General features: G+C 39.9%; 1 protein-coding gene and 1 long non-coding RNA gene across 3 annotated transcripts; both read right to left on the bottom strand.

Moving 5' to 3' along the window:
• Positions 1-2,971: 2,971 nt before the first annotated feature.
• LOC106892975 lies at positions 2,972-10,043 on the bottom strand. The gene is made up of 3 exons (XR_001412953.1): positions 9,465-10,043; positions 9,310-9,367; positions 2,972-8,615 (listed from the first exon to the last, which is right to left on the bottom strand). It is a non-coding gene; the product is annotated as an uncharacterized LOC106892975 (long non-coding RNA).
• A 1,402-nt stretch (positions 10,044-11,445) lies between these two features.
• On the bottom strand, positions 11,446-26,144 carry GNG4 (guanine nucleotide binding protein (G protein), gamma 4). Of its 2 annotated transcripts, XM_014950537.1 has the most exons (4): positions 25,922-26,144; positions 20,494-20,616; positions 19,136-19,241; positions 11,446-12,201 (listed from the first exon to the last, which is right to left on the bottom strand). In XM_014950537.1, exons 3-4 carry the CDS (start codon positions 19,229-19,231, stop codon positions 12,073-12,075), a joined length of 225 nt encoding a protein of 74 aa, XP_014806023.1. In that variant the 5' UTR covers positions 19,232-19,241; positions 20,494-20,616; positions 25,922-26,144; the 3' UTR covers positions 11,446-12,072. The 2 variants fall into 2 exon arrangements, with proteins under 2 accessions (XP_014806023.1, XP_014806022.1); XM_014950536.1 differs by lacking the exon at positions 20,494-20,616 and having other exon boundaries at positions 25,922-26,052.
• Positions 26,145-26,199: the final 55 nt, after the last annotated feature.

The following is a 26,199-nucleotide window of genomic DNA, read 5'->3' as shown; positions in this document are numbered from 1 at the left end:
CGCAGGCGGCGGCGGCGGCCGCCTACAGCCCCCACAATGCCGCGGGGCGGCGCGGCGCGGCCCCGGGAGGCTGAGGGGAGTGGGGCGCGGGTCTGCCGTGTACGGCGGGGGCAGAGGGGCGAGTGGCAGCGTTCCGCCCCGCGGGGAGACGCCGAGGGAGCGCGGCTTTACCTCACGTTTGACACGGCAGGGGGGTGCCTGGGGAGAGTCGCCGGGGGCGGCAGCAGCACGGTATCCCCGGGGATTGACCCCCTCTGGGGACCCCCGGGGCTTCCGTGTCACCGCCCCGGCTGCCCGCGTGCCCCGCCGCCGGGCCGGCCCTGTCCGCCGCTCCCCGCGGCTGTGCGGCCTGGCCGGCCGTGGGGGAAACCCTTCCCCTGTTAGTCTTTATTTGTCCAACCCTGCCGTTGAATGCCCCTTTTAAAATTAGAAACCACCGTACAGCGACAGAACAGCATTCCAGAACAATCTCCTACCAGCCCAGTAAAGAGGAGGGGGTGCTTCCCTTTGGCCACAACTACAGCAGCATCACAGGCTGTTTGTGGAGGGGTTTATTCCAGCCAGGAACATATTGCTTGACTGAAATTCCAGGGGGGGATTTCAGACAATGGAAGCGTTCTTACCTGCGGCTGCATTGTGGCCAAGAACTGGCGGTAGCCTTCTTGCTCTCGCAGAGTACACTATGAGATGCTCATGGTCCAAGGGCAGCTTTGTGTCATACCTACGGCCACCACTTCGACAAGTCGGGTGGCCACAGACCACACCTGCCAAGAGGGCAACCATCTGCAGAGCACCACTAAAGAGGCTTACATAGGGCATGAGATGACCAGCACCTTGAGAAGTTACTTGTCGCTGGTCCCTCTGAACGCACATAACAAAAATAAATGTTTCCTGGACTCTTCTAGGGTGAATCTACCTAAAAAAAATATAAAAAGGGTGTGGATAAATAAGCAGAGGCTTCTCAGATGTTAACATATACATTAGAAGTTTATGTGTAATAACCCTAAGGCTTAAATTAATGCTTGCTGGTGCTAGTCTATCAGAAACACATAATTTAGTAAAAGAGCCTGATACGTATGAAGTATAATTGAAAGGAAGGCTTGAGTTTTTAAGAAATGAAGACTAAAAATTGCTTCTGAAAATCCCCAACCCATGAAAAGTGTTTGGAAAATGCTTAAAGTCCTTTCAAACAGCTTAATTAAGAGTCATTTTTCATCAACTGGAGTGAGATATTAAAAGGAAAACTAATGACTTTATATATTGGGTTTGAACAGCAAAAGGAAAATGTTTTGTAAATACATCCTCTTTACTTTGTTTGCATACTTACACATATTTAATATGCAATTGAGCGTGTACTTGTCAGCAAATAATAGTGCCAGGAAAAGTATTTACACAAAAATGCTATTGTTATTAATCACTATTTACATTCGACTTGCCTTTCAGCAGGTTCAGCTGCAGAAATAAAAATGGGTCCAACCCCTAATATTATTCTATATTCGCCTGTATTCCTTGTAGTCAGTGTGTTAGGTTCTCTCCTCAAGCCTTAACGGATGCCAGGTGAACTGATGGGCTTTTTATGTCTGGGAGTGATTACATCCTTGCAGGCAAAACAGAGTACCCAATTTCTTATTATCTTGCTTTCTATACAGTGGTATACTTGCCATGCTCACGGATAAAGGCTTATATAATGTACAAAACAAGATTCTAGGTATCATTTACCAAAAATACACCATTTCCATCCTGCACTGAGCAGATTTACTTTTCTGACATTGCAGAGTCGGGTTGTACCTCCGGCACACAGAGCACACTACAGGCACATGTTGGGCACAAGAGCTGGAGACAGAAGAGACAGAAATGTGTGTCCCCGGGCTGCTTGCAAACTTAAGATGCTTCTGTTAAATTTGCATAATGTCTCTCGATAAGCATCTCCTGCCTGCCAGGGAGGAGACACACACCTGGATGACTACCAGAGCTGCAGTCACGTAGCACAGCTGGCCAGTCTGCAGCATTCAGGTTTTTAATGTTTGTTTGCCTAATTATTGCCGCAAGTGGGTGACTGGGATTTTTTTCAGGACAGTAGCAGCAGATGAGACAAGGAAGAAGCAGGGAGAGTTGCCTGTGTTTTAGCAGAGTTCGTCCCGAGGGGGTTGTGTGTTTTATTGATCTCTGTGTGCTCCGTCTCAAAGCAGAGGAAGGACTGGTAAGAGATTCCATTTTAGGGATTTGGGGCTTTACTTTCTTCACATTTTGCAGTAATCTGATGTATTATTACATTTCACAAAATCGTTGTACCTTCAGTTATTTAAAGAGAAAATATTAGAAGATCAGTGTACGAAGGATATCATTAGAGTTTAATGGGTTGTAAATTTGCATCCCAAGAGTGGGTCTTATTTTTTTTCCAGTGTTCATAACGTAAAGAGATTCACTGTCTATACTGAGGAATTATCAAGGCTTTTCTTACCTTCCTTAGGATCTTTAGAAGAAATAGAACTTGTTTATTTTCCCAAGCAGAATAGATGTCTCCCTGCCTCCCCTTTCAGCTTTCCGATCCGGATGAAGTACAGATGACAGATGCAGAGCAGTTTCTAGACTCCTCGGCATGGGCTACTAATGCCATCAGTGTCTCTGGGGTCTCCTGAGGACAGACAAATGAATCCTGCAAAACCTGATCTCTCGAAAAAAAAGGCTGTCTTGCTGACAGGCCTGCCAGCTCGTATCATTAGCAGCAGCAAAGGGGAAGTCAGTGCTATGGGACCAGCCAGCTCTAAGGACTGTGATGGACAGGCACGAAGACAGAAGCTATCAGAAAGCTCTGGGCAGCACGCAGTGTGCAGCCGAGGCGGCACGAAGCCTCTGCCCATTTGTACACTGAATGGGGGCAAGAATCTAACAAGATTTTGCCCGTGGCTATCTTCCTTAATGGGCTCTTAAGGGAGACTTACTAGTCTCCCTTAAAAAAAAAAAATCCGGATATGGTATGACTACATTCTCCTTTATTAATAAATTCAGAGAACTGAAAAGGTCAAAGGGGCAGTATTTCCTTCAGAGAAACCACATTGATTTGACTCTTTCCATCATGTTGGTTAAATGCCTCAGGGCACCGTTGCAACGGAACTAAATCTTGCAACCCCTTCGTACTGGTTGATCATAAAATATGAACAAATGTGAATCAACATAAAACGTGAAACCAACATAAAACATGGGCCAATGTGACCCTCATGAAGTTCAGGAAGGCCAAGTGCAAGGTGCTGCACCCAGGTCGAGACAACCTCCAGCATCAGCACAGACTGGCAGATGAAGGGACTGAGAGCAGCCCTGCAGAGAAGCACTTTGGGGTACTGGTAGATGGAAAACTAGGTATGAGCCAGCAATGTGCACCCACAGCCTAGACAGCCAACCGTACCCTGGGCTGCATCCAAAGAACTGTTGCCAACAGGTCCAGGGAGGTGATTCTCCCCCTTCACTCCTCTCTCATGAGACCCCACCTGGATACTGCCTCCAGCTCTAGGGCCCCAGCACAAAAAAAGAAAGGACCTATTGGAGTGGGTCCAGAAAATGGTCAGAGGCCTGGAACATTCCTCCTGCAACAAGTAGCTGAGAGACTTGGGCTTGTTCAGCCTGCAGAAGCTCCAGGGAGAACTTATTGTGGGTTTTCAATACGTAAAGGGGGCTTATAAGACAAATGGAGTGAGACATTTTACCAGGCCTGTAGTGATAGCATGAAGGGTAACAGTTTGAAACTACAAGAGGGTAGATTTAGATTAGGTATAAAGAAGAAATTCTTTACAATGAGGGTTGCAGTGACAATGACCACTGCAATGTTTGGTAAGTTTCAGCTAAAATCATTTAATAATTTCTGAAAAGTTAAGTAAGTTAACTAAGAACATTAAGAAAAAAACCTGCTTGTTTTGTTTAAAATTATTTGTTATTTTGCTGACCATTTTTTTAATGAAGTTTTAGTATCCTCATGCATTTGGAGCAGTGGCTTTCAGTTTTTCTGAATTATGTCAGCAAAACACCACTGTAACTTGCTCTTCTTCCCTGATGTTTTCTATACAGAAGTTTTAGCAGTTTTGGCACATGGATCTGATTTGTAGCAGAAGGCACAGTTTAGACCAACTTCTCCGAGGTCCAAGAATATTCTGTAGGGTCTTCCTTTCACTGGCATTGTGAGAACCTAGCAACCAAAAAGCTCCGGCATTGCATTCAGGCAAAGAAAACCCAGCTTTCCTCAACTCTCTTTCCTTTGCAGGAAGGTGGAGCTTCACATTTCACATCTTCTGACAAAGTGGTCACATGAGCATCCTGGTGGATAACCAAGTCACCATCCCTTATTCTAGAGAGAGGTAAATTAAAATATCCTTGTCGTCTTCTGGAATGAAGGTGTTGTTCAGTTGCACTTCATTTAAATCATGCCCAGCCTAACCTGCACAAGAGCTGATAACTACCATAAAAAATTGGCTCACAGGACATCACAGTTATCCAAATATACCATTCAAGAAGAATAAACTTCAGTGTCTTATTTGACTCCTTGTCATGTTCACGACAATCAAAACCAGAAATGGACTCAAAACTACCTATTTGGTAGCAGCTAAACCTTGACAGGCACATCTCAGAGAGCAAACAGAGGAATGTCCTGCAGAGATGTGGAACAGCAGCAAATATCTAGCAGTCAGGCAACAGCCAGCTGGTGGGGCAAGCTACTTGATGTGCAGTGAATATACAGCTATTTTTAACAAGTGGCACAAAGACTTCAGGATGCAGGTACAAGAGAGAATAAGGTTTATAGGAAGTCCTGCTGAGACCTACGACAGCAAATACACACTTTAATCACAAGCTTGATAGACAGTTAATCTGTTGGGGGAACTACAAAGATTTGCCACGTATTATTTACCATTTCATTATAATTTATCACTGGATAGACAGTATTCAGACTATGTTTCATTTAAAAAAATAACTACATGACTCAGTGCTATTTTCCCCTCATGGTGATTACCCCGCTTTAGGATGGGCATACTCTGGTGGAGAATGCACCAGGTGGACGCTTCGTTTGTTGCAGAAGATGCGAGGTGGATGAGATGGGACCACAAAATAGTGTTACAAGGCTAAGGGTCAATTGCTGTTGGGGAGAACTGGGCACTGTCATTGCCCCTGTGCGATAGCAGGAAAACCATTAAATGAAACATTTCATATTGCTTTTTCCCCTTAGTTTTTGGGCGTTTGACTTGCCAAAGTCACTCCAGTTTGTAAAGCTGAGGATTTGGAGCTGAAGCTTGAGCAAATGGGAACACTGTTTGAGATGCTGAAAGAGCTAAGTGCTCTGAAGAGGCAGGTACAGACAATCTCACCCGTTCTGTTCAGGCTCTGCCTCAGCTTCTCACTGTAAGATGGGAATAGTTCCACCCTCACATTCCTCCAGGATACTGTAGAGACACTTTGTGAAGCCATCCGTGACGAGCACCACAGAGAAGCTCATCAGGGAATAGCTCTACATTGAAAGCAGAAATTTGTGAGTAAATCATGCCCGGGGCTGCACAATGAATAAAGACACCAAAATAGTATCGAGTAACTGCTCATTAACTGAGCATTGCCTATACTGGGCCTTGTGGGAATTCCTGCAATGGCAATCTAGAATAGTAGTGCATACAAATGAGACAGGCAAGTAGAAAATGCATAAGCAAATTTAGCTCTGACATTTCTTAAATGAATGCTTAACTTAGCTTCTTTAACGATCTTTTAATGTATTTTTTGCCTTTATTCCGATTCTGTTTAAATATCCTCAAATGTGTTCACAACCTTGTTGCAAGTATTTGTTTAGCTGGTATGGGCAGAACTGTAAAGAAATATAATCACTTTTACGGCCTTCTAATTTCTCATGAATAGATATCTCACAGTTGCTCTCTACAGTTATTTCCCAGAGTCTGCAGCAAACTCCCAGAACAAAACACGCATATGCTGTCTGAGAAAGAAGAAAAGGCCTCAGAGAGGCTATTATCTATAGCATTCTTTATATTCTCAAAGTTTCTGTTAGGTATTTTTTCATGAGAATCTTAGCATCTGAAGATTTTTCACTTGATCTTTTAAGGATATGACTAATATATTCATATCAGCACTGCAGAGATAGATATATATATAGGAAATCTGTGTGTTGTGTTCTGATGAGAAGGATAAAAGCTGGTGTGCTCTCCAGGGGGAAACCTCTCAGACAAGAATCAGGACAAGAACCAATGGTAGTGAACAGTCTTTGCAACAAGAAAATTAAGGATAATTTTACAGCCAAAAATCACGTGAGCCACACTTTCCAGAGAGAGGCTGTTACACTGTAAAGATCTTTAAAGTCACTGCTACTTGAAAGGTTTTTAAAAAGTCACAATGGTTCTTTTCTATAAAGTTTGGCTCATTCCTTCCTTTCACTGAAAAAACCTGCGCATCTCTTTAGAGCATGCTACAGAAAGAATGAAGGGCTGAGGCACCCAGCCTGAAGTTCAAAGGCACAACAGGATACGGTACAGAGAGAGGCTACACAACAAACAGATTTTGTGGAATGGGTGGTCTTTTGAAACACATCCTTATGCCACGCTTAGTGCGTTTTCTGTAAAATGCTTTCTAAGCGAAGGCAGTGACCTAAGCTCTCTTCTGACTGTTTACTTATGCCATGGCATACGAGGAAGTATATGGCATAGACTCCAATAATTGGGAAAAAAAAACCCACCCCAAAACAGAAAAACCCAGCAGTCAGGAGCAAAGTTTGAGTGCGAAGGAGAAGTGAGGCTGTCAGTGACATGAAAGCTGTCGCACGGGGGCCAGCGTGGCCCTAGAAACAGGCCTCAGTGCTGTTTGTGGCCACATCACCTGATCAAGGCAGGAAAAGGCAAAAGCGTAGGTGGTGGCACAACCGGTTGGACAGTGGCAATGAAGAACAGGCATCCAAGTTACATGCAAAACTGCAAAATGAAATTCAAGATGGGAGTAGGCAGCAATTCCAACTGATACACCCAAAGATTTCCACAACTTTTAAAGCTGCTTTTTTTAGCTAGACATCTGGCCTGTTTAACCAAATCACATATTTGGCTTTTTTCTTTTCCTGAACTGAGAAGCCTGGAACTGAAGGGTAAGGCTGCACCACACCGCAGCAGTGCCACAGCCACGGGTGACACCTTACACGATGCAGACCACAGGAACAGAAGTGCTGTTTCCAAAAGTATGGGTATTCATTTAAAATCCCCCTTTGAGGTCACTTCTAGTTGACGTTGATATTTTTTCTCTTTCAGCTGGCTGTTTATCACTTTATCAGTAGATGGCAGTAATAGACGATCCTGTGCAATTTCTACTTGTAACAGGAATTTGGGAAAGAAAAGACCCTATTTTAGGGCAAAGCTGCTCATTTTGTTTGTTCACAAGTGTGAGTGGTGTAAATGTACTCGACAAACTCAGACACACATCTTCCCCTAACAGACAGAAAAATTGTTCCCATACCAGTTCTGCTATTTATGGCTGTACTTAATTTAATAGTGCTATAAATCTGAATTCAATTAGATACACAATATTTATTGCAAATATCATTCTCCCAAAAGATTAAATATATGGATGCCTGTAATATTTGATATAGCACTTATTCTGGTAGTTTTGCCCACTATTTTTCACACATTTCTGTACTATTTGAGTCTAATGACTTTAAGTATTATTAGCTTTCAGTATAAGAAACATCTATTTCTTAGGAATCACTCCTCCCCCAAGTTTTCTTTAGTCTCCTTGAAGACACAAATCCAGATTCTGATGCAGACTCAAAGAAGAGCCATAACTATGGCATTTTCTAGGACAATTACGTACACAGATTTTTACCCCTGAACAATGAACAGATAGGAAAAACTACATAGTGAGGTCCTCGCAAAGTACATCTTTTGCTAGTCCTTTGATATCAGAAATCCAACAGGACAAATTACTGCTATATTAACATTTCAGGCTTTAAAATGCACCTTTACAGACCGTTGTTTTTAAAGTATTCTTTCCTTCTGCTGGAGCTGATCCTATTGTAATTTACTGCAAAAATGCTTTGTTATGATGTCCTTCCAAATCAGTTGGCAACACCTCCTATATTTACCTTTGTGTCACTAACAGCAAAGTCTGCATTTATTTTAATCTATGGTGTGGCCTAGAATAGCTTAATTTAAACTTCCTTCCATTTTTTCCCCTTCTTTGACCACAATTTTGTAGAGGCTAGCTTAAAAATCTTGCCAAGCTAAGCCCACTGCTACTAATTTAATATGTGCTGTAGGAAGCAAAGAAGGGGACTTTGGAATATAATAGAGAGGAGGGAAATAGTTTTCAGTATTGCAGTGATAACATTTTAAATTAAAGGTAAACCAAGGAGATTAATCTGAGGAATGCAAAAAAGCTGGCCCCCCCAAGCATTACTGAGACATTGCAATTTACCATTAACCCACCATTGGGAAGTGTCATTTCATCACAGCAAGCAAGCACTAGGATATGAAGAAAGAATTGCTAGTAATATGTCCAAAACTTCTTGAATCCAACTTCCATTCTGAAGTTCTCATTCCGTGAGATGACAGCACCAACTCACACAGCAAGCAGTCAGCATGCATTATTTTCTGGGCCTGAAATAAAAAGTGACAGGCTTAATGGCATATGAAATAAAACAGAGAGTGAGAGGAGTACAATGCTGGGAGCGTAACAGGCCTGGTCTTGTTCTCATTGAAGTTAGTGGGAATCAAATCAGGCAGTCTCATGAAAATAAAAACTCATTGCTTCAGCCTACAGGATACCTTCCTGTCAGACAAAGCCACATTTTGGAGGGCTTTTTTTTTTTTTGGTAAATCATGCTATAGTTCATGATAAAATATGTATTTACTTCTAGAAAAGTCCAAGTATTTTCAGATATTTTTGTGTAGAGTTTGAGGCAAAATGTTTGAGCATGAAACTCAGCTATCAATAGCAGATTATCTAAACCATCTCAAAGGTTCAAGCAACAAAAAATGTAATAAAGACATTTTATGGTTTGGAGGGATTGAAGGAAAAGACATTCTTTTCAATTTTGAGTTGTGGATCAAGCTGGCATAAAAAACCCAAATGATGCCACTCTCTTCAGAGAATCAGTATTTTGATGGTGTTCTTGAATAAAGCCATATATTCTTATGTGATCCAAAGGTGTTACAATTATTTTGAACTCCTGATCTTCCAGGTGCCCACCCCCACCCCTTTTTTATCCCCCTTAAACCAGCAATTTGCCAGTAGTACATATTCATTCAAGGAACCAATAAATAAGGCCCAATTATATTGCAGAAAGCTTACCTGTTTTCCACTGAGTTATCATATTGTTTAACCTCTTCAGATACATCATAGACATCTGCTAAGATAAATACACAATTTACAGTACTCTATGTCATTTCCTTTTTTTTAAACTAGAAGTATGAAACCATCTTAATAGATACAATATTTTTTTTTACCTGATTAGGTTATGAACCGATGAAAGAAACCACAAATATGACAGTCAGCTATTAAAAACATAAGAAGTCCAACACTTCACTACTTCAGGAAAAATTTTGGAGAAAAATCTTAAGTCCAAAATAATGACATTCACCTCTCCTGAAAAAAATAATACCAGATCTTTGTAAATGCAGCTCTTGTAACTAGCACTGCTCAAAACTACTGTGAAATGTTTCAATCTCAGGACCTCAGATGCTAATGTTAATTGGAAACAGAAAGCAAGCTGCTTGCAATACTGTAATAAGCTGTGGCAATTTTGTTATTTTAGATGGGAATGTTAATGATGAGCCACAAATGCAAGTTGTTACAAAGCCTTTGAGAATAAAGCTGTATGCCCTATATTCCCCTCCCTTGCTGTTCCAGTTAAAACCATACATGCGGAAGGACAAATGAAAATGTTGCCATGGTGATCAGAGCAGTTACCAAATCATGTACAGTGTAGGAAGGATTCCCTAAAGAACCTTATTAAGCATTTTGTTGGTCCTTTTTAACAAATATTTTCAGAAAGCCATTTTTATTCCACTGTCAATAAAATAGCTACTCAGTTAGCTAAAGCCTATTTCTCAACTCTCCCAAAATAAATGTGAACACACAGTGCATTAAGAAATATTTTTGTTAGGAATGGGAATCTTAAGCTGAAAACTTCAAATTAGGAACCAGGGAAGAACCTAGCCAAGACAAGATCTGGTCAAGACATTTGAATGTTTCTCAGAATAGGTACTATGAAGCAGCTTTGTGCCTATTAAACTATGCATGTCTTCAGCTGCCAAATTAAAACCCAAACCTTTAAATGAAAGACATCCCAAAAGCCTATTGGTTAGAAGGAATATAATTTTTTTACAATAATATTACAGGAAGTAAATTAACATGGAGGTTGCGTGTTAGGCAGATGCGGTGAATGAGATGGTCACCAGCAGAACCACAGTCCAAAGCCATCAGTCTGTTGCGACCAGACTGGCAGCTGAACACAGTTGGGTGCAACGCATTATCCAAATTCATTGGCAAAGAAAAAAACCCAACACTTGTACAATGCAGGCATCTTGTATTTTCACTGCACAAAACAGCACAACAAACATTGATGGAAACTGCTAAAAATAAGCTGGACCAGGTATGTGCACTTTGGGCTAAACACAAATGGCTTCATTCACCAAACTGCCCTTTTTTAGCACATAAATTCAGCATTTAATTATATCCCAAGGTCCTCAGTTCCCCAGCTAGCCTTTGCCTTGCAGGTCTTTAAGACACTCATGGAACACGAGTTTGTGCAGCGGCAGCACGCTGCAGTACGGGGGGCTGCTCTCCACTCAGCCAGACTAGTGCCGTTCTCCAACAAAGCTGTCTCCTGCCTGATGTGTGGGGCTGACTTCACAGGCCTTGCCAAGGAGGGACGTTCCCAGCACATTGACACACTGCGCACATAAAGTACTGCAGTGAGGGAACTCTCCTAATATATCACACCAGAGAGGAGCTTTCTTTTTTCTTTGAAGGAGAATAATTTTTTTTGTAAAAAAAGAAGTCGATACCATAACGGTTGCTTCCATGAGATGCTTTGATTTAGCTTGATTTTACTCAATGAAGATGACAGATCAGTCATATTCCATACCTCACTCTTCCTATCGCTGACTTTAAACAAAGTCAAAACAAAAAAAACTTCCCAGAATCTCCACATTACTTGCTGGTATCTCATGAATAATCTATGGCTTCAAAATATAAAAACTTGTCTGCATATTCTAGAACAAACACTTCCATCCCCATAAAGTCTTGCTCTCATGGGCAACAGCATGTAGAGAGCTGCTTAGAAAGTGCAATCCCCCTCTCTGTACTGATTAGGGCAGATTTATACCCTCCACTAAGACCCTCCGGAACAGCTGATATATGACAGTTCAGTTTACTGTCTAAAATAATTTAGATCATTATCATTCAAAATAAGATACAAGCAGCCACGTTTTTCTGCAGTTTTATTGATGCAGCCCTGGTGTGTAACCATACATCTTCATTTTGCTTGTAGTTACAACTTGCTTTACTAAGATTGTTTTTGTCATCAAGTTTATTACAGTCTTCACAAAACATATTTATAAACACCACTTACTGTATAAGACTGATTGTTCCAAACATCGTAAATCACTGGCAATTTTTCCTAAATAGTGCTACTTGAGGAAAGGTCACACTACTCTCTTTAGGTATAAATTTGTAAAAGCAAATGAATTAAATTCACCTTCCAAAGAAAATAAGAATGTTAAAAATAGCTTCAGAATCAGTATGACTCATTTAGGTCTCAAAAAAATCTATTACTGGCAAAGATACCTACAATTTGATACTGTACTCAATACTTTCATTAAGACCAAAAGAATCGTTATGAAGAACTGAAATTAAACTTGTACATTGGCCTGAAAGATAAGGATTAACTTAGACTTTTTAGGATTCTTTTTTACCAGGAAATGCACTACCTTCTAAAAATGTTGCAGTTATAGGCCAAGTACTGATATCTAAAGAGAAAAATGTTAAAACTAAAACCATGCAACATAGATACCAAATTGTAGCAGAAGACATTTTTAATTGAAAACTGACTCAAAGGATAGTACAAAAGAGTTTCTTCTCCCTAAAGGGATTTTCAGATGCAGGCACAGGAATAATAAGGGGATCTTCTCCAATATGAGCATCACAATATGCCAATAAATCTGCTGCAGCCTTGGATACCTAATAGAAGAGAAGAGAAAACTACTGTAACACTTAATTCTGAACCAGTCAGCATTGCATAAATATTCTTCATATACCATACGACAAGGGAGGGTATCATAAAATAGATCCTTTAGATTACTAGGGCCCACAACTCTGAATTTGCTCTTACTAGGGCTAGTAATCCTTATATACATTTGATTTAACGTAGCGACATGAGATGGTATCAATTTATATGATTCGTGTTAAGCTGCTCCTCTCCATCAGAAGGAAGGCAAGGAGCATACACCCATTAAAACATGTATATGCTAACATCCCATAAGCAATAGGAATTCTTGAAGTGTGGGTTTCTGTAGGGGCTGCCTGCTTCAGCTCTTATTCGCAGTCAGAATAGAACAGAACAGCAAGGTTGTAAGGTTTTCCACAAACACTCTCTCTACCCTTTGCTCCTCTGGACGCAAAACAAACAAACAAGGAAAAAAATTCTTTAGGCACATGACCATGGGGTTAAAAAGAAATAATAAATCAGGAGCAAAACTTGATCATCATCTCTCATACCTCTCATTTCAGCTAAATATTGCTCTTTTCAATGAAGTCAGACTAACATCTTCTGCATAGCAAGTTATTATAAGTAGTACTTTATTCACAGTATTAATTTGAACTGGAGCACTACCTCAATATTTTTTATCTTAATATTTTTATTAGTCTAAAATGAACAATTCTAAAGTCTCCAAATTCAGAATGTTGGTTTGTGCTTACTAAAAAGTCCTACAGAAATATAATAGTGTGCTGGAATACAAGATGTCTTGCATGAAATGAAAAAGGAAATATTAAACCATTTCAGCTGTAGCTGAAACCAGCTTTGTTGGTTTCAACCAACAAAGGCACAGCTTTGGCACAGCTTTGTGCCAAAAGAATACTGGTGAGATTAGGCCACTGTGACTATTTATTTTTTAAAAGAATTTAGAATATATATATAAAATAGGTTTTTTCTGCTCAGTTAACAAGATATTTACAACTATATGTATCTCCTTGCTTTGTTTAATTATTGCGGTTTTAATATTATGAGACAGTTCAGAAAATAAGACAGGAAGTCTTTACAAAAAACGCCTTTTCCCTGAGCACCACGACAGCTTCTCCCAAGTCAAACACTGAGGTCAGCACGTTTACACAACTATAGTGAAGAGGAAAAATAAAACAGATTTCTGGTATTTTTCTAGCAGGTGTGTCATCACTGTTAGCTTTAGCTTCCCCACACCCTGCTTGCTTTGGCACGAGTCCAGCCTGTAGTAGGTTTCAGATTAGACCTATGAAGTCAATGGGCGCTGGAGGAGGATTCACATGAATTTTAAATTAACCTCTGGAAGAAAATAACTGCCTTTTTATTTTTTAAATATCCACTAAAAATATGGCTTTGTGGAATGCTTAAACCCACGAACTACCTATAGTTGGCATCCCAGTATAGACTGTGCTCCTAACAGAGGAAGCTAGGGTGTTTAGGTTACTCAAAATTAGTTTGCCTTTGAATTGGCCTGTAGGACAGAAGGGTGGGCAGAGACACTGCATGTGAACAACCAATTGTTGGACCAATGTAAAACAGAAGACTGAGCACTAAACTGAGCAAATTAGCAGAGAGATTCAGAAGGACCAGTGCTTCTCAAAAGAGAAGCACGTCAAACAAAAAACCTGTGGAAAACGACAGCCTTCAAGTACAAAGAAAGGGCTGTAATTATTATCAGACGTATGTAAAAAGCAGATTCTCCAAAGAAAGGCACAATGTAGCCAAACTATGAAATTCCTATCAAGCCCAAGAAAGATCAAAAGACAGCAAACACACTTTTCTTTGCTAATGACCTGTGCTGTCCCTCAGCAAAGTATAAACTAGCACAGAATGCACCCACAGAAGAGGGGGTTAGCATGTTTCCACCAACGTTAGGAGGAATGTATCGCCACAGCATTTTGGAAAAGTACTTTCAAGTAACAACAATCACCAGTACATTCATCATTATTTAACGTACACATTTTCACTTTTCTATTGTCCTTCAAGCTCAGCAGCATGTCTCAAATTAAGGCAATTCTGTGCTCTAATTAATTTATTAGCTGGTCCTGAACTCTTGCATTCAAACAGAGCAAGTCAAACTCAGAGCCACAGGTGCCTACAAAAAGCCCAATGACACTTTCAGTGCTACAGCATAATAAGCATTACTGCCATAAAACGTAATAGAGAGCTAGTCTAATCCTTTGAGTCCCAGAGACAGGGTTTATTAAAGATGCCCAGCACATTTCATCTTCCATTATTAAGCTACTGAATAAGTTATTTTATTCATGAAACCAACATGAGTGGACTAACCCTATAGGAGCAGAGAACCAATGCTGGACTTCAACAGACTGACCTTCCCATAACAATCTTGTTTGTTCCACCTATGAGTAAGCAGCACCGAGCCCGAGTATATTGCCTTTTGTTCAATGGAAAAGAAGTACAATTTCAATCACCATTCTTAGAAGCAATAGACCCAGTAACATAATTTTCTAACTCTTCCTCTACATATTACTGTGCTTTGACATCATATAACAATAAAAAGGATTTTCACTAGCAAAAGCATAACACACATTTTTGTATCTGACTTCTTCTCTAATGTGCTGATAGGAATGCCAAATATCATGAAGCAGAGCACTTTATTCAACACCACAGTGTTTAATTCACAAATTATTTTGCTTTAAGACAAACCATAACTGAGGAACACAATCACATTTCAGCACATTGTCACTAACTAAACATGTATTTTCATCCTTTAAAAATAAAAGGTTTGGGGAGGAGAAAGCCTCCCATAGGGATTACCGTGGCTAAAAAATTGAATTATGGACATTTCTTCACCTAAACTGGAGTAGCTCAGGCTCGTGCAGTGGAACGATGACCATTTGCTAAAGGGACTTGCTAGCTGATTCACATTCCAGGAGCAAAGAAAACATTGGTTACTGTGGCTGTGAGTAGTGTTGGCAAAGTCAGAACTGTGGCCCAATAAAGAGCAAAACACAGAGTTGCCTCCAGCAAGTTTCCTGCTCAGTGTTGTTATTGGGAAGGACAGTGGTGGCAGAGCTCTGCGCTCAGCATCGCATTAAGGCTACGGCAGAGAGGGCTGCTTTAGCCTGTGTCAGCACACAGAGGGTGTCTAATGGCCAATACTGAGGTTTGTTACTATACAAAATAATGTGCTGATCATCTTACTTGTGTCATGGAGGAAGTTAAATGAAGGCCACTCTATCTCACCTTTATTTGTAGCTGAATGCTGCTGGACAGTTTCAGAATAGCTTTTATCAAGAATTAAAATAAATGCATGTAATTTGAATATTCAAATGAAGGTAGCACATTTATCATTTCCGCTTTCCAACACAATACAGCTTGGTCTGCAGATTCAAAGTAATTTATACATATTGCAGAAGTGGCTAAAGAAAAAGATTAGACTCCAGTTTGATGAATTCTAACAGAAAGTTAACACTTCATTTTTTTTCATCTTTTAAAGTGCATAGATAGAGGGGATGGAGTATAAGCATATCACGCATCCCACATTTTATACAATTATTTTTATTCCACGTAGTAAAAAATACATCTGGTTGTCAAATTACCAAAATTAAGAAAAAAAAACAACAACCCAACCAACAAAACACTCAACCTTGATGCTTTTAAGAACTAGTCTTAGGAGGACCGTGGAATTTTACCATTATATTTCAAAATAACAGAGGTGATAAAAACAGCCAAAGTTAGAACATAATCCTGTTAGCTGCACTAATAATTATAAGCTTCAATGACAAGGCAAAATGCTGCAATTACTATGTCATCTGTCTTGTCGCGGATTGTGACTAATTACCATCCTTGCTATGACACCCACTCTGCTTATCCTTTATATCTAAAACAAAGAGATTCACACACATTTATTGGCAATCCCACTGCTTATCTCCCAACACTATTCAGAAACAGTTAGGAATATTTTCTATCTTCTTAAGAAAAAAGAAAATGGAATAATAACTGATACACCATGATCCTTAAATGTCAGGGCACTCCTTCTTGCTTTTCTGCTTGCAAAGAGAAGATTAAATAAAGCTTTATTCTGGGGACAACTGTAATAAAGCACCAATATTATTTTTGCTTTCTCAACTTTACTGCTAGCATCTTTGGAAGACACATTATTCTGCTAGTTGTGAGGTCACTGTTCATCTGATTTCATCTAATGTTTCTTAGCTTGAAATCTGCACTTCCTGCTTTCTACTGACTTGTCCATTATAATTCTAGCCATCCCTTCTGTGGGGAAGTAAGACAAGTCCAGTTTATGATCCTTCTGGGTTTCTTATGGTTTACAAAAATCCACCACAGTAATATTCCTTCCAGTTACTGATCAGTACACCTGTAACTTCACCCTCCCCTTTTAAGTTGTCCCGTTTTTTTCACACCTCAGCAGCAAGCTGTCTTTGTGGAACCTCAGAACACTACATTGCTCACTGCTCTGACTGGTTATAGGACTTAATTTTTACATCAGTTGAAAAATCCAGAATACAGCAGGGAATGGGCAACTATCAACATACTTCTAACTACTGGACTTTAATTGAGCAGACCAAACTCACGCTGGATACAGCATCTACTATGCATGGAAAACAAAACACCTTTGTAGTAGAAAAATGAGCTGGAACTTCTGATTTCCCTAGCCAATAATGCAGACACCTTGAAAATTTCCTTTTTAATGTTAACAATGTGGTCTTGTCTAGTATGGGAATAACCACTTGGTTATAGCTACTTGTAAAACAGTGTTTAATTACATTATTTGGAAAGCACTGATCTTCTGTTAAATGTCTATCTATCTAGTCTAAGCAGATGCAAAACACCAGGAAAAAAAAGGAAGTTCATTTCTCTACCTTTACAGCTATGATCCGGGAATGCAAAATCTCCTGTTGAAACCACTCAAAAGTCTCTTGGTAAAATCTGGCTACACTGAAACACACACTTAACTGTTTCCAAGAATAAAAAGTGAAGCAGATTTTGAGGGAATAAAAAGCAAATCAATCTCTTCTCACAATCTTTCATGCAATTGTTCAAAGAAGATCTAGAAATTAACCTTTCAACCTTTTGCAAATCATATTTGATTTATGTCAATATAGGGACCCTCAGAATACTGAAACACATTAGATATTCTTTGGTGCCTTTTTGGTCCCTAGCTGTTTTGGAAGGTGAAATAGAACCATAGAATTGCCTAGGTTGAAAGGGACCTTTCAGATCATCTAGTCCAACCGCACTTTCAAGCTAGCTGGTTTTTAGGTCTGCCACAGTTGCTAATAACTGTTCTTTTTAATTAAACTATAAAAATAACCTATGTCGTTGTTACATATGTATTTAAGAACTTCATACATCTAGCTGATGAAGCTATCTGCATAACTGAGCTAACAATGTGGTATGTGACATTTATCACTGATTCTATAAAAGCAAGTTTAAGACAGTCCACTAAGTATAACAATTTCAAATTCCAATAAACTGGGCCATGTTTTTCCAACCCTTTCCTCTGCCACTTGTGCACACCCGTTCCTTCTAGTCAGTTTTGTTGTTCCTGCAGCTGCAGTATGACCTGAATCATTCAACACTGACAAGGCAGATCTTCCCTTACTGAAGGAAAACAGAAATACCTCTCACTGTGAACAGGCGTCTACTATGTGATGAATTTGCCAAGACATTATACAAGATAGAAACTATAGTTTTGCAAATTCAATGGTCTTACAAGGCGTTGCTGTAAAGTACAACAAAATGGAGCAACTGAAATTTGTATTTGCATATAAGCAAGATTGACTATTTGTGGAATATACTGATATTTCTGAATTATAAATACTATCTTTCAAATTATTGAGTTTATGATCTGATACTATTTTAAAATTGTAATTATATACTATTGCCCCCATGCTGACTACACACAGGATTTCGGCACACAGGATGGATAGACAGACTGAAGACTGTGAACATGCTGAAGAATGAAGAATTTAATGTACAGCATTTCTAAACTGTCTTCCCGAGTTTGTAACCTCAGTTACAGTTTGTAACAACTCAGTTACAGTTGTTTGCAAAAAACCCGATTATTTACATGCATTCCTTTTTCTAGTTTTCCATCTCTAAACTCTTCTCACTTGCAGAGGCTGGATTTTTCATCCAAATAATTATTCCCTATTTTCAGAGGCAGAACGAGAGAGCAAGCATGCATGAACAAAACTTAAATGTCGTTTTAATGACATTATAAGTTTTTAGGTGCTCAACTTATTCACAAGTTTTTAGCCTTGTGAAAGGCAGAATGACAGGGAAGAATAATCCCACAGGCTTTTCTGGTTAAAAATGTCAAGAACCTCTGTTTAATAGTGCTGTTAGTTAAAACATTTAATCCACATACATTTAGAGGCATGATAAAACTGGATCTTCACATATAACAGGCTATCAAGCGTGAAGAATCATAACTGAACATTGCAATCATACATGTTTTTTGTGCAATGATGTCTGTGCTAAAACAAAACAAATCAAAGCAATTTAGCTCATCTCATCGTTATTCAAAAGTATTGCAGTATCTTACAGATTTATTCTAGTTCTTAAAGGACAGCTTACCTTACCACCAAGAAACCTGAGCTGCACCTTATATTCAGCAACAGGTGAAAAAGAACACCTGTGCATCTGCCAGCTGATTGTAAATATTTTGCAAAAGACTGCTTTTGACAGAGGTAAAAGGCACTTATACAGAAGCAGACTAGAAGCCAGTCTTTGAAAATTACTTTGCTAGAGCCAAGCAGTTAGCATGTAACTAATTCACAGTACTGAATACTGTTTTATAGCTCAACATAGAATTTTGATTTCAGCTGATCAAGTCTCTCTGAAATATTAAAGGGAGGCTGCACCACAAAAGTGAATTCAAAATATCAACAATAAGTCTAAGTTTACCTTCATCCTATCCATGTATGCTTCCATTTTTAATTGCTCCACAGCTTTCCTGGCTTGAGATATATTGGTTGTACTGTTTGACACTAGTTCCTTCATTTTGTTTTTCCTAGAAGAGACGAAATTGAGACAATTTAAAAGCACAGGCAGCTACCTGAAATCTAACCAACCCTCGCCCCCCACATTGACACTGCCAGGTTTCAGGTCACAAACACAAACCAGACACCATTTATTTCTGTTCTTTTGTTCAATAGCACCTTACTGCATTACATATTTGCATCCTCAACTCTCAGCGTTCAGTTGGAATTCTGCAAACAACATAGAAATGCAGAGTACGTGGCCATTATTTCAGTGTAGAAATGGTTGCCCTGGTTCAGATTGCCAACGCAGAACAGCTGTTTGCAGACCTTGCAGCCGTTGCGCAGTTTGTATCCATACCCCAGTTACACCCAGTAACACTAAAACAAATTTGGAAATGCCCACAATGGAAATGAATGCTGCACTGCTCCCATCAAGCATCAGAAAGAGAGAAGTTTTAAGACAGAGAATGAGTCACAATTCTGACTAGAAATTTAAGGAGTTTAAGAATGAAGTAACAGATTAAGAAGAAATAATGCAGTGGTTTCCAGCTTTCTGCTTACACATCCCCAGTGAAGTCTAAAGATGACTACAAACCAGTAGAGTATACTATTAAGTATAGGAATTAATTATTTTTTAAGAGATTTGCAGCCTTTAGAAAGGGACATCTAATTAAGGTATGTCAGTGTTTGGTTTTCTAGTACTGCTACTCCCCAAGGACTTGAGGGTAAGTCAACTCGTTATCATGCAGTTCTCAGCATTGTTACCAGATGACTACATTCAAACCTTGAATAAACTTACAACATAGATGCCCTAGGTGGTCTGCACATCAGGAGACCTCGCGCTGACACCATTATGCAGTGCTCGTCCAGCACAAGTAACAGTTACGATCTTGAAGTCACTGGAAATTGGGCTAAGCCCACATGGAAAGAATAGGATACAGACAACCTAGACAAGCCCTGGACTAGTCAATAAGACCAGGTGCTGAGGTTTCCATCAGCCAAAACACTCAGTATATATGGTGTGCCACAAGTGCCACCTGAAGCAAAATGAGTCTAGCGCCAGGTGTTAGAAACCAATAGGAAGTTAGGCAACGTAAAGGACACACGGTGTGAGAATCAGATGGGATGCAGGAGAAAATACACAAACGGAGGTATTTTGTATTGCTGCCAAAAGAGTTTTTAGCTCAGGTCTTTCAAAATGAGTACTCTAAGCTTATTTCTGGACAAGAAGTAAACACCTAGAAGTACACAAATTTGTCTTTTTGAACCTCAACAGCTCACCTGATCCAGTCACTGTGGTATAAGATGCAAACAGGAAATTTAGTAGGACTCAGGAAATGCTTTTGCAAAAATAATAGTATATACAATGTCTTAAGAATTGTAGAGTCAACAGAAGTGTGCAATCTAGAATACAAAAAGAATGGAGAAGTAACTTTTAAATTTCTTTGATTTCGCAAAACACAGATGTTCAAAGACAAGGCAAAGATAGCTGTTCTCCAAATTCTACAAGTATGATGGTGAACTATGCTCAACACTGATTTGAAGAAGCAAACCCATCTTTTCCAGAACTTGCCTAAGTCTAGGCAGGGGAAATGTTACCTTAAAATATATTAATTATGCCAAATAAAACAAGACATTTAATACATGCCAAGACAAAGAACAGGTTTTCTGTACCCATGTGTGTCATTAGAATGGAACACAAGTTTCCTCCTTGCATACACTCTGACGAAGTAAAATCATGTCAGAACACAGTAGCTTTTTTTTCAGTTGTTGTCTTTGTCTTTGTTTACAATCTTTTAACCCGTATTCCTCACAAGGCACAGGATTAAATACATGTGGAGGAACTGGATTCGCATAAAATACTACGTACAGTAGAAAAACCCACAACTAACCAAACAATTTTCAGATGTGTTTTGACTTGTAGCGGACAAGCAGAAAGGACATGAGACATTCACAAGAGCAGAAGGTTCTGAATTAAAGCTCATCTCTGAACTTTTTTTGTTCGACCCAACCCCCTAGCTTTTCAGTCTTGACTTATTCATAACAATAAGAACAACCACATTTATCTTTGTTTACAAAATTATACCCCCCAAGAACAACCACATTTATCTTTGTTTACAAAATTATACCCCCATATGTATGAATCATTTAAATGATTAGTAGCTAGACTACTAATGACCACAGAGACAAAAAAGTCAAAGCTAAATGAAGTCACAGAGAAATTTCTACATTTGCCACAGCCCAAGTCCAGAGGCAAATTAGAAATTTAATTTTGAATAATATACTTATATTGAACTGAATTAAGCAGCTGAAACTCCATGAACAGTCCAGAGAATTCCAGATCTCCCAAGCTTTTCTGGCAATTCATTCACTCAAACCGTAAAAGTTATAAACATTAGAGGTAGACAATTTGAATTGTCACTTGCTGCATTGACGTTAGCAAGTATAGTTTCTAGTACTTGCAGCTAGTTTTTAAGTATCTACTGAAAAAGAGATTGAGTTAAGGCCATAATGGAATTTTGAAAAGGCTATCAGGCACAAAAATAATTTAAAAATCCAAACCATGTTTCCAAAACAATGCCACAAACATACTATGCCCTTACCTATATTCTGAAATGGGGAAAAACTTTTAAAAAAGAAATCATGTATCCTCTCTGGTAAACTATTTCATGATATCAGAAAACAATCAGAATAAGAGGCTTCATAAAAAGAACTTTAAAAAAGACAAAAGTTTGGTACTAGGCATTTCAGCCACTGGAGAAAATTTCCACTTATCCTGAGTAAGAGGTTTGTTTATACTCTGAAGCACAAACATTTGTTCTCTTCCAAATCCTGCTCCTACTCTGGCCTTTACACACACTTAAATATTTAACTACAGTATTTCTGGAAGTGCTTAGCACCCATTTAAGTATCTAATTGCTTTTTTTCATATAGACAGTTCTGGTTCCACAACTTCCTAAGACAGATTTCTCCCATTTGACATTTCACTTACCAAGCTACATATACGTTTGCCTTCTCTCACTCTCTGCTAATACAGTACATATTTGTGCATCAGTTAAGACCCTATTACATATGAAGTGATGTTGACAAAGAGAATCATATTCATTTTCAAACCAGGCTGCAATGAACTTTGCAGACAAAGCTTTGGCTGAGACCTGGTTCAGGTCTCCTTAGTACCTGTGATATTCTTTAATAACCTTAAGCTTAATACTTTTTAATGAAATAAGATTGTTACTTGGAAATAAAGCTCTAGAGAGAAAAGAAATTTTAATAAAAAGAGAGTCTATTACACACCCTCTCCCTGAACAACCATCCCCCAGAACGTGAGGAAGCCTCCTCCTTCAAAGACCGTCTCATGGGATCTCTCTCAGTGTTCCCTTCGAGGCTGCAGCCTGACAAGTGGCTCCAACCCTCTTTCCTAAGACAGCTCCTTTTAAACAGTCAAGTATTTTCAAGGCCCTTAGATCCTGGGAAGGCACAATTAGCTTTGTATTGTATCTAGGGGGCAGTTTACGGGATCACAGAATAGATTGGGTTGGAAAAGCCCTTCAAAGATCATCTAGTTTAACCCCCCCCATAATTAGCAGGGACTTAACTAGATCAGGTTGCTCAGAGGCCCATCCAACCTGACCTTGAATGTTTCCAGGGATGGCCTATCTACCACCTCTCTGGTAACTTGTTCCAGTGTTTCACCACACTCAGAGTGAAAAATATCTTCCTTCTATGTAGTCTAAATCTACCCTCTTTTACTTTAAAGCCATTACACCTTGACCTGTCACAACAGGTCCTACTAAAAAGTTTGCCCCCATCTTTCCTGTAGACCCCCTTTAAGTACTGGAAGGCTGCTATAAGGTCTCCTTGGAGCCTTCTCTTCTCCAGGCTGAACAAACCCAACTCTCTCAGCCTGTCCTCACAGAAGAGGTGCTCCAGCCCTTTGACCATTTTTGTGGCCCTTCTCTGGACCTGCTCCAACAGGTCCGTGTCCTTAAGTTGGAGGCACCAGAGCCAGACACAGTACTCCAGGTGGGGTCTCATGAGAGTGGAGTAGAGGGGCAGCATCACCTCCCTCAATCTGCTGACCACACTTCTTTTGATGCTGAAAAGGAATAACTTCTCCTCACCTTTTAAATTACCTAAAAAGCCTTGAATCAGAAATTACTTAGCTGGATTCACTACTGTTCAGTCCTGGTTGTTTTTCCAGCAGCCCCCTATTAAGTTAGATCAATACACAGGTACACAGGTCCTGATAATCACTGTAGTAACAGTAACTATGCTGGTGATCAGACTACATGCAGTCTACATGTTACTGATGCACGATCCTAGTTTATATAGGAGCTCATTTATCCACTGTATTTTTATGCAGTGCGCTGAGCTCATTAATGTAGTCTCTGTGGCTCTTTTCTTTAAGGGGAACACTGATCACGTTAACAAAGAATATTGACAGCAGCTACATGGCCTTTTTCACCCAGTAGTTTCTGCTGTCTGGCACACCATGCTAATCAGCCGTTTCCTAAAGCATTGCTCCTGAAAGCAGCGGAGCAACAGCCTCCCAGCCAGCTGAATTTTCTGAGGTTTTGGGGTTTTTTACCTCACACGAACTTCATCCTTCTTCTGGGTGCAGTTAACTCATTGTGCCAAAGATCTTAATCTCCAGGGCTCATAAATATGCTTGTGAAGAGTAACTTTTCTTCATTTGTTTTTAGAATAGATTAGATTGTACCCAACAGCACTTCAAAGGCCTACTTATCTTATGATAACCCAGGATGTTGCATAAATATTTGCAGGTAGAGCTTGACCTTGCATAGGGGCAAAGAGTGCAACCTACGTTTACCAAGCTTTTTATATAAATACTTGTTAGCAAAATGCAGAAGTCCGAAATTTTGAGTAACATAAAAGCAAAATATAATTTTCAAGCTCTTCAGTGTGGATTTCTACAAGCAACAAGGATGAAAAGCTGCACTGAAAATTTTGCCCCCCTCCAGTTCCAAGTACAACCTCAAAACACCTTACCAAAAGAGTGACTTGTAGAATTCAATCTCAAAAGCCCTTAACCCAATTGTTGTCTTCTATTTTCTTTCAGCAACCTAAAGTGATGGACCTGAAATTACTATATCAGAGAACGTGGGGTTCACAACTCTGGAGAACACCTTCCACACAAGGTCTGTAATTCTTGGACAATGCAGTGCAATAGAAAAGCTAACCCAATCATGACACAAAGTCCCAGTGACATTAGTGGGAATCATCCCCGAATAATGACCTGCAAATCACGGAAAGATCCTCACGTTTCATCACCCACTTGCAAACACACCAGGAATACAAACTGCGAAATTTACAGCCTCACAGTTGTTTGATGCTAAACTGGTCTATCAAAGGTATTTTAGGGGAAGGAAAAAAAAAAGAAAGAAAAAAAGGAGAAAATTAAAAAAAAAAAAAAAAAAAAAAGGAAAAAAAAAAAAAAAAAAAAAAGGAAAAAAAAAAAAAAAAAAAAAAGGAAAAAATTAAAAAAAAAAAAAAAAAAAAGAGAAAAATAAAAAAAAAAAAAAAAAAGAGTTCTATAGTTGCTGTTTAGGTAAGAGGAACTTAAGAAATATCCCTGCGCTAAGAGCACTAGCTATCTGAGCTAGCATCACTGTCCACAGGACAAGTTATTTCCCTTCATCTGCAGGGCACAACGGGGATAGGAACAACTGCCCCTGTTACCTCAGTTCTCACTCCAAGATTTATCACACCTGATGTAAGAGGCTCCAGGCTAAGGAACCCTTTTGCTTTCTCTGTCCCATGGCTGCAGGAAGAAATAATAGAAAGTTGCTACAATTTTATACTCTATCCATTAAGGGGAAGCTTAGTAGTTCAAGCAGAAGTTATTAGATTAAAGGCAAAACTATTGTTCATGATAAGGAGAAAATAAAATTTTCATTCCACAAATACGGTGACTTCAAAAATAACTGCTGATCATGTAAATCATGCCATGATTTGGCAAAACAGCCAAACTTCAACAGCTCAATTTTTCTCTAACAGAGGTACTACGCCCAGTCCAACTGTCAAATTCGAACAATTCTTGCCACCATGCCCAAATCTTTTATCCAAAAACGTCATCTCACTTCTCAACATTTAAAAATCTAAGAAAACAATGGCTGAACCAATGTGACATTTCACAATGACAATCTTTTTAGGTAATATGTGTATCATCAGCATACAGGTTACATGCACAGTCCAGCAAACCATCAGAGTTCCAGAAAGCTTGTGACAGAAAGATGAGACCTACCTACTATTTTACCTCTCCAGTTAACTTTAAAAGATAGTTGTGACTTTTTAAAGAAATACATGGGGAAGTTCAATTATTCCACTTAAATCCTGTTTAAAAGGACCGTAACTGAATTGTAACATACTAAAGTAGAGAAAACACCTCTGAGAAGCTTGGCACCTTATTACCTGCCAGACAGAAACGTTTTTCGAGTTGTTATTCCGAGTTTTCTGTCTGACTGCGCTACCTTAATCGTTTTTCCGTACAGCAGTTTACAGCCGCGCACAGCAGTAATTCCCGCCAGCAGCAGCTGGGCAGTAAAATGGTAAGATTTACCCCTCCATCAGCGCGAACCAGCCAGCAGGAAAAACAGCCCCTTTCTTGCGCCTTCACCCCCGGCAGAGCAGGGCAGGGCAGGGGCAGGCTGGGAACAGACCCCACATCGCCGCCCGCGGGAAGAGGTACCTGGGGTTTTTCGGAGAAGGACGATTCCCCACCCCAGCTCCGAAGACAACGACGGCGGAGCCCAAAGCCCGAAGCTGACTTTTGCGGATGACCGGGTAACTCCACAAGGCGCGGCCGCCGCTGCGTTGTTTACCCACAGCCGACGGGGCCGGCCGGGGCTGCTGGGCGGAGGGAGGCAGCCGCGGGTTTCCCAGGACACCGGAGCCGTCGCAGCGACAGAGAAACCCCGGCACGGAAACGCCGCGACCGGCCCTCCCGCCCAGCCCACGACCCGGCCA

Source organism: Calidris pugnax, unplaced genomic scaffold (assembly GCF_001431845.1).
Source record: "Calidris pugnax isolate Ruff unplaced genomic scaffold, ASM143184v1 scaffold24, whole genome shotgun sequence".
Lineage (NCBI taxonomy): Eukaryota > Metazoa > Chordata > Aves > Charadriiformes > Scolopacidae > Calidris > Calidris pugnax.
This window is presented reverse-complemented; position numbering and strand designations above follow the sequence as displayed.

Coding starts and splice junctions, on each gene's coding strand:
- GNG4 (XM_014950537.1), bottom strand. CDS start 19,231: ATGAAGGAACTAGTGTCAAACAGTACAACCAATATATCTCAAGCCAGG. Junction 12,202..19,135: donor CATACATGGATAGGATGAAG/GTAAACTTAGAC, acceptor CTCTTCTATTAG/GTATCCAAGGCTGCAGCAGA.